This window comes from Sapajus apella, unplaced genomic scaffold (assembly GCF_009761245.1).
Source record: "Sapajus apella isolate SASKATOON/1434 unplaced genomic scaffold, GSC_monkey_1.0 scaffold48, whole genome shotgun sequence".
NCBI classification, from domain to species: Eukaryota; Metazoa; Chordata; class Mammalia; order Primates; family Cebidae; genus Sapajus; species Sapajus apella.
Window position 1 is genome coordinate 2,939,407 of NW_022436988.1, and position 8,313 is coordinate 2,947,719.

General features: G+C 58.6%; 2 protein-coding genes across 4 annotated transcripts in view; both read right to left on the bottom strand.

Moving 5' to 3' along the window:
* Nucleotides 1-5,442, bottom strand: part of GAA (glucosidase alpha, acid) — a 21,021-nt gene extending 15,579 nt beyond the window's left edge. For both annotated transcript variants that reach the window (XM_032241435.1, XM_032241433.1), the window contains exons 1-3: nucleotides 5,373-5,442; nucleotides 1,256-1,815; nucleotides 490-635 (exon numbers count right to left, since the gene is read on the bottom strand). In XM_032241435.1, the coding sequence (XP_032097326.1) occupies nucleotides 490-635; nucleotides 1,256-1,792 (683 nt within the window). In that variant the 5' untranslated portion in view covers nucleotides 1,793-1,815; nucleotides 5,373-5,442. The remainder of the gene's footprint in view (nucleotides 1-489; nucleotides 636-1,255; nucleotides 1,816-5,372) is intronic.
* Nucleotides 5,443-6,830: 1,388 nt separating this feature from the next.
* Nucleotides 6,831-8,313, bottom strand: part of CCDC40 (coiled-coil domain containing 40) — a 64,052-nt gene continuing 62,569 nt past the window's right edge. For both annotated transcript variants that reach the window (XM_032241436.1, XM_032241437.1), the window contains exon 20: nucleotides 6,831-7,278. In XM_032241436.1, the coding sequence (XP_032097327.1) occupies nucleotides 7,030-7,278 (249 nt within the window). In that variant the 3' untranslated portion in view covers nucleotides 6,831-7,029. The remainder of the gene's footprint in view (nucleotides 7,279-8,313) is intronic.

Sequence of the window (8,313 nt, forward strand, 5' to 3'; positions counted from 1 at the left end):
CCCCCCATGTCTGCACAGCTGTCTTCTAGAGAGGCCAGCCCTGCCCCCCATGTCTGCACAGCTGGCTTCTAGAGAGGCCATCCCTGCCCCCCATGTCTGCACAGCTGGCTTCTAGAGTGCTCTCCGTGTGACTACTCCCTGACGCTGTGTCTGCGTGGACTTGCTTACGGCTTCCCCTTATGTGTCTGTCCCGGGGAGCAGGATCCAAACCACCCGCACACAGGGGTCGGTACATGAACACTGAGTAAATGAATTAGTGAAAAATAAAAAACGCGTTTCCAAAGGCGTTTAAGATTAATCTTAAGGCAAATCCAAGTGATGTCATTCCGGAGCATTTTCAAGTTAAATGACAAGCAGGGACTTGGTCAGTCCTGAGCACGTGTTTAGGTGGGATTTATACCTATGGGAGTAAAAGACCCAGGGAGCGCCCTGTGAAAACCGCGGGTCACCCTCCGCATCAGGGTGAGGGCGCAGAGCCCAGACACTCACAGCACACGGCCGCCCAGCTCCCGGCGCACGATCAGCCCGAAGGGCTCCTTGGAGAACTCCACACTGTAGAGTGGGGACGGCGCCCGGCTGTGGACACGCGGGGTCTCCAAGGGCACCTCGTATCGTCTGTTAGCAGGATCTCTGATCTAGAAGAAGAGGTGGGGGTGTATCTGCATCCCCCACGCCCTCCTTACTCTCCAGAGGGGAGCCTGCACCCCAAGGATGGGTCAGGTCCTGGCACAGCCGCACAGGGGTGTGGGACCATGGGCAGCGCATTGCGCCTCCCTGAGCCTCGGCTTCCTCATCTGCACAGCCAGGAGCAGAGCCAGGAGGAGGGCGCCTCCCCCAGAATGGAGGTAAAATACAGAACACCTGATGACTCTGAATTTCAGCTAAACAACAAACAGCTCTTGTAGTATAAATACATCCCAGATACCGCAGCCTTACACGAAAAAGCAGTCCTGCCTGGGGCACCTGCAGTCCGGGTTTACTGGGCGTCTGTTTTCATCTGCAACCTCTGGCAGCCCTCCTCTACCTGATCCACCTTTTCATAAAGATGAATGAGCCCTGAGCCCTGCTTCTGGAGCACCTGTCACTGTGGTGTCCCCACTGCCCCCCGAGGGGTGCTGCCGTGTCTGCTCACACCTCTGCTCCTAGCAAGGGCTCAGCACACAGCAGTGCAACACACACCTGGCCCTTGCGAAGTGCATGTGTGCCGTGGCGCACACACACCCTCTGCCCCGCCCCCGCCTCTGCCCCTGCCCACCGTGAAGTGGAGGCGGTTCTCAGTCTCCATCATCACGTCCAGCCGCAAGGTCAGGATGTCCTTGGGGAAGAAGGTGGGGGTGGTTCGGGTCAGGGTGGCCGTGTAGCCCATTTCAGAGGAGCTCAGGTTCTCCAGCTTGTAGCTGGGGTAGCTGGGCGGGAAGAAGCACCAGGGCTGCCCCATCTGGGCACCCCGCAGCACCCGCTCCACGGGGACGTAGCAGCAGCCACGGGCCTCACACTGCTCCTGGGTGATGGTCTTGTCGGGGGCACAGTCGAACCGGCTGTTGGGGGGGACGTCGCACTGTGTGGGTGCTGCTCTGGGTCGGCCGGGGTCATGGCGGGGCCCTGGCCTGCTGGCTCCCTGCTGGTGAGCTGAGTGAGGCTCCTTCAGGACGGGAGAGGAGCCGCCCAGCTCTCGGGGAGCCACCAGCAAATCATGGAGCAGGATGTGCCCCAGGAGCACAGCTGTGGCCAGGGACACGAGGGCGCAGACTGCCAGCAGCTGGTGGGTGCAGGGTGGCTGCCTCACTCCCATGGTCAGGGATGGCTCCTGGAGGCCTGCGGGAGCAGGAAGTGGGCTCAGAGGGGAGGCAGGGGGGCTGGCACTCAGGCGCTCTCAAAGCAGCTCTGAGACCTCAACCGTGGCTGGCACTGCGGCACCCAGGCAGGTGGGGTACGGCGGGCAGGGTGGGTGCTGCAGTGCTGGCTAGCCTGGGGAGAGGGCCAGAAGGAAGGGAGAGAAAGCCCCAGCAGGGGAGTGCAGAGCACCTGCACTGTCTGCTAAATGTTCTAACAAAACACACTTAGAAAGTCCGCAGGAAGACCAGCAAGACACTGGACACTTGAAACGAGCCAGTCAAACTGGCCTGTCGCCCAGGCCAGAGTGCTGTGGTAAGATCTTGGCTCACTGCAGCCTCCACCTCCCAGACTCAAGCAGCCCTCCCACTGCAGACTCCCGAGTGGCTGGGACTAGAGGCACATACCACTGCACCCAGCTAATTTTTTTTTTTCGAGACGGAGTCTCACTGTTTTGCACAGGCTGGAGTGCAGTGGCAGGATCTCAGCTCACTGCAGCCTCCGACTCCTGGGTGCAAGCAATTCTCTGCCTCAGCCTCCCGGGTAGCTGGGATTACAGGTGCCTGCCACCACACCTGGCTAATTTTGTTATTTTTAGTAGAAATGGCATTTTACCATCTTGACCAGGCTGGTCCTGAACTTCTGACCTTGTGATCCACCTGCATTGGCCTCCCAAAGTGCTGGGATTACAGGCATGAGCCACTGCACCCGGCTGCTAATATTTTGTATTTTTGTAGATGCGGGGTTTCGCCATGTTGCCCAGGCTGGTCTTGAACCCCTGAGCTCAAGTGATCCACCTGCCTCGGCCTCTCAAAGTGCTGGGATTACAGGTGTGAGCTGCCACACCTGGCTGGGAGCCGCCACACCTGGCTGGGAGCCCTACTTCCGCATAAAGATGTGGCTTGGTCCACTCGGTGTCAGTGGAAGTGATTCTGGCAACTCATACGTTCTTTTTTTTTTTTAAGATGGGGTTTCATCATATTGGTCAGGCTGGTCTCCAACTCCTGACCTCAGGTGATCCGCCCACCTTAGCCTTCCAAAGCGCTGGGATTACAGGCGTGAGCCACTGCGCCCGGCAACTCATACGTTCTTAGGGGGACCCAGCACCTTCCCTGTCTCCCTTTCCCATCGACTGGTGCACGGATATACCACAGTTGGGAATCCTGGGCACCACAGCTGGGGGTGACACTCTAGGGGCGTTGAAGCCACATGAGAGAAAGGACTTGACCTTGGGGGACTTTCTCCCCCAGCCGCCGAGGTACGTGGGGGAGAAACACAGTCTCTGTAACAGCGGCTGCTCCTGGAGCCTCAGGTACAGACACGACAAGATTGTCACGTGCAGACAAGACATGTGGGTTCACTTTCATTACTCTGCTGGTAAGGATAACAAGTAACAACTACCTTTGTTTTGCTTGTCTGTACATTAATATTTAATGACGAACATTCTATAGTCTGGCGCCTCCCAGGAGCAGCGGGAGCCCACATGCAATTCAATATGCATGGATTTTAATAGCAGAGTCCCTTTGATGTGTGTGATACACCCCGGGGAGGGAGTGGGGAAGGCTGGGAGAGCCTGACCCCAAGGAAGGAGGAAGAAGGTGTCCTAGCAGCAAGGCCATGGGGGAGGGATGCAGGGAGGTCCTCAAACCAAAGCCAGTCATCAGAGGGGTCTGTGTCTCTGAGGAATGAGGCAGGGAAGGATTTCAAAGAGAAGCCCCTGACCAGGGAAGCCCCCTGGAGCAGAGGACCATGACGCCTTCTCTGGTACTGGGAGCTGGTCACACACCAGGAAGAAGTGAATGCAGGGCCTGAGGGAGTCTGATGTATCATGTCATGTGACAGAAGGCTGGGCTGGGAATGCTCTGTCCCTCTAGGGCTTGGTGTTCCACTGTGGGCCACTGGGAAGTGAGGGATCTCTGGGCTGGAGGGCGAAATGTTTCATCCACACTTCTGACATCAAATGTGGGAGTTTATTTCACACCAATCGATTCTACAACTTTCTGGACACGGCTAGGTGTCCTACAATTCAGCTCAGTCCTGACACTACCTGGAGTCAGCACAGACTCCACAGGTTAAGGGCTCAGTCCTACAAGACTGCCCCACCTCAGAGGCCAACTGCAATCCCTAGGTTGCCACTTGTACTTCTGATCAACTAGTTATAAATTCAGGGGTTTGGATGGGCATGGTGGCTCACACCTGTAATCCCAGCACTTTGGGAAGCTGAGGCGGGCGGATCACCTGAGGTCGGGAGTTCAAGACCAGTCTGACCAACATGGAGAAACCCTGTCTCTACTAAAAATACAAAATCTGCCAGGCATGGTGGCACATGCCTGTAATCCCACCAACCCTCGAGGCTGAGGCAGGAGAATTGCTTAAATCTGGGAGGCGGAGGTTTCGGTGAGCCAACATCTCACCACTGCACTCCAGCCTGGGCAACAAGAGGGAAACTGTCTCAAAAATAATAATTCAGGGGTTCCCAGGACTCCCCCTTCAGGCTCACAGAACTCAGGAAAGTGCTTTTCTTACATTTGCTGGTTTATTACAAAGGATAAACTCAGACGGCGGATGGAAGAGATGCTCGGGCCCGGTGTGGGTGGGGGAGTGACTCCGCACTCTGCCCGCACCACCCTCTGGTGCCTTGGTGTGCTCAGCCACCTGGAGGGAAGCCCTCTGATCCCTGTTGGTTTTTAACGGGGTTCCATGATGCAGGCATGACTGATTCAGCCAGTGGTGATCAGCTCAATCTCCAGCCCTGGCCCCTTTTCCCTCCCAGCCCCTGTCATCAGGCTTTGGTCTTTCGGGCCATCTGCTTCCATCCTGAAGCCACCTGGTGACTAGTCATCGGTCACCTCATGAGCAAAAGGCTCTCGCATCACTGGGTTTCCACGGGGTTTGGGTGCTGTGTGCCACAAGCAGGTGCAGGGACCAGAGACAGTCGCCCCTGGCTTGGCCTAAGGGGGTCTTCGTGATTCAGACACTGGGATCTCAGAGCTGGCCCTGGGGCCCCCGCTCAGGCCCCGGTGCTCCTCGCCCAGGGATTCAGACTCAGCCACGTGTGGCTCGGGGCCCGGCCAAGACTGAGCACTGCGTCGACCCCACGGGGAAAGACGCAGCCTCCAGCCCCAGCCCGACCCGGAAGGGCGGCTCTGCGTTCACGTCTAAGCTTAACTCAGAGAAAGACCGGGAGGGCTAGAGGTCCGCGGCTCAAGCTCCGCTCAGGGGAAGAGGCTGGGGGCGCGGCCAGGCGGGTTCAAACCCGCGTCTGGGGTGTTACCGCCGGCAGCGCGGGGCTCCGTGCCTCAGTTTCCCCGTCAGCTGCGGCACGCGCAGAGCCTCCCTCGCTGAGTCATGCGCGGGCGAGGAGAACCTGGAGGTGTCCGGGCCCCTTCGCGTCACCGGGGTCACTGTCCCACCCCCGCGGCCCCACCCCAGGCCCCCACCGCGGCCCCGGCGACAACCTCGGCTCTCCCAACTCGGAGGCCGCAGACAGCCCACCGCCCCACCCACGCGGCCCCGGCCCCGGCCCCGGCCCGGCTCACCTCCGCGCACGCGCGCCCCGGCCACCCGCGGAAACTCCGGGGTCGCGCCCGGGCGCGCGCAGAGGCGGGTCACGTGGAAGGCGGGCGCGCGTCTCGGGGGGCGGGGCGCGGCGGGTCACGTGACGCGGCCTCCCGCGCAGGCGCCCGAGGCGAGGGTGCGCGTCCGCGCTGCGCCCCCCAGTGGCGGCTCGGGCAGAGCGGGCCCGGGGAGCGCGTGTGGCCCCGCGTCCCGCGTCCCGCGGGGAGAGGCCGGCCCACGTGCTGCCGGCCGCCGGCTCCTCTGGGGTCAGAGGCCTCCGCTGGGCGGTCCCGGCCGGGTCCCCGGTCCCCGTGGGGTCAGAGGTGGGCGTGGGCCGCGCGGGCCTGGTCCGGGTCCCCGCAGCTCGTGGGGCTTCGTGAACGGTTTCCACGCGTCCCGGGGCCATCGTCGGAACGGCGGCCAGGGGCGCGCAGCGCCGGGTTAGAAACAGCCAACATTCGGCAACTCCTCGGATGCGCTCCCTGACGCCCACGTACTCCGGAGGGACAATCAAAACGTTGTGATAATCCGTAAAACTGACCATGGAGGGAACATGAAACTGACATGGGGGGAATTTTTCCACAAAATGAGAAAGGGCTTTTATGTTAAGAGGAGCGCGCTTTTAGATGTGAGATACCAGACCACACAGTATGACCTCAATGTCTGTGCAGAGAAATACCCAAGGAGCCACGCCAACACACGGGCCTTGCCCCTGGGTAGGCAGGGCACAGGGCGTTAAAAACCCCTCCCACCCCTGTTGTGGTTTCGTGTTTCTGCAGTATTTTAGCATAAGCCTTACTCAGAAAGCTTATTAGATATTCGGAAGAAAGATTTTAGTCTGCTGAAATGTTTGAAAGTGAAATTATTTCGTAGAACATTTTCCCCTTAAGCTGCAAAGAAGCCCCGGGGTAACTGGTACCTGGAAGTCCAGGGATGGGGAGGAAGGGTCCCAGGTTAATGATGGAGAAGACATAGGTGGGGCGTGGTCTCTTGGTGTGGACGCCCCAGCCCGCTCAGTGGTTACCCTGTTATGTACGTCTGGGGCCACTGACTCTCCTGCATACTGTCAATCTGAATTTAACTGAAATGGGGACGTCGGGGCGGGAAAAGGGACCTGAGCTTTCTCGGGGGTAGGGATGGGAAAAACTGGAAAAGAAGATGGTTTGTGGGTTTTCAGGCGCACCTGGTAGAGGGAGGTGCTGGGGGAAGCTGTCTCCCAGGCAAAGGCTGGCTGGAGCTGCTGGAGCTTTCCCTCCGCTGCTCAGCCCACCGGCTTGCCGAGAGATGCCAGTGCTGCGTTGTGAGAGGCACGTGCAGATTTGGGAGTGTGGCAAACCAAGGTGTTACCTGGATGAGTGAGCTCCGTGTGCGAGGGTGGGTTTGCAGTCACAGGCTCTGTCTTTGCGATGGAAGGCTTACTGGAATGCCACAGGAAGTGCTAGGATTTTACTTGGTTTATTGAAACAGCTGAGTGGCTAAAAAGATTCCTACGGGTGGGGTTGGCCTATTTCTCTTAAATGATGCCCTTCTGAGGGTACATGTGGTTTTTAGGAACACAGAAGATTCCAAGTCCCTCATAATAAACACAATTCTGGATCTCTTCCTTGAGGCCTTGGAAGGCAGGGTCCAGGCCGCTCCCTAGGAGGGCCCTAGTGACTGCAGCTTGTTGGAGATCATCTGGCTGACTTTCTGCAGGGCCTCCTGGAACTGGGGGTACTCTTTCAGCACATGGTCCAGGATGGTGGTGATGAGAGCCAGCCGCTTGTCCAGGCGCTGCTGCTGGAGCATTATGGTCTGCTCGGAGCGGAACAGGAACACGTACCGCCCCTCCTTCACAGCCTGCAGGTGCTTAAGGCGCGTCTGCAGGGCCACGATCTCTGAAAAGTTCTGGGTGGGAAAAGAGATTCCATGTGGGGTTATGCAAACCCAAATAAAGGTACCTGCCGCGCCCCCGCAAACTCAGACTCCAGGAAATGCCGCAGAGGAGGAGAGACGTACACCCGAACAGGGACGGCCTGAAGGTGTCTGACCGCCGGATCACAGGGAAAAGGCTGAGAGGCCCTGGGTGGGTGCCTTTTTGGGTTATTCATCATCACTGTCTAGGAGACATTATCGTTATTTTTGTGTGTGGGGGGCAGTCTCGCTCTGTCACCCAGGCTGGAGTGCAATGGCATAGTCTCACTGCAACCTCTGACTCCTGGCTTCAAGCAATTCTCCTGCCTCAGCCTCCTGAGTAGTTGGAATTGCAGGCGCCTACCACCACGCCTGGATAGCTGGGATTATAGGTGCCTCCCACCATGTTCAACGGATTTTTGTATTTTTAGTAGAGGTGGGGTTTTACCACGTTGGCCAGGCTGGTCTCGAACTCCTGACCTCAAGTGATCCACCTTCTGCGGCCTCCCAAAGTGCTGGGATTACAGGTGTGAGCCACTGCACCTGGCTTAGGCAACACTCTTGACACCTGCCACATGTCAGTTCCAGTGCCAGGCACCCTGCCCTCATCATCTTCCGGGTCTCAGTTGGCCAGGCCAGAACCTTGGAGCCACGATCCACCCCCCTCTCTGCCCACACCACAGCCAACCCAGCAGGGATCCCATTGGGCGAGGTTGGCATCACGCATGTGCAGAACCTGATGGCTTCTCGCCAGCCCCACACGGGCCACCCTGAAGCACTGCAGTAGCTGGAGAGGGGCTCCTGCATCCAAGCTTCATCTACATGCAACATTAGAGCCAGGGGAGCCCCTAAAACTAAAACCCAGGTCACCGCTCAGCCCCAACGCCCTCCTCTGTGTGTGTGCCCGCCTCCCTGAGAGAAAAGTCCAAAGTCATGATCATGCTCTCCCCAAGGCCCCATGGTTTGGGCTGGTGTCGTCTCTGCCTGGGTCTCACGCACCCTGACCTTCCCCAGCCTGGGTCTCACGCA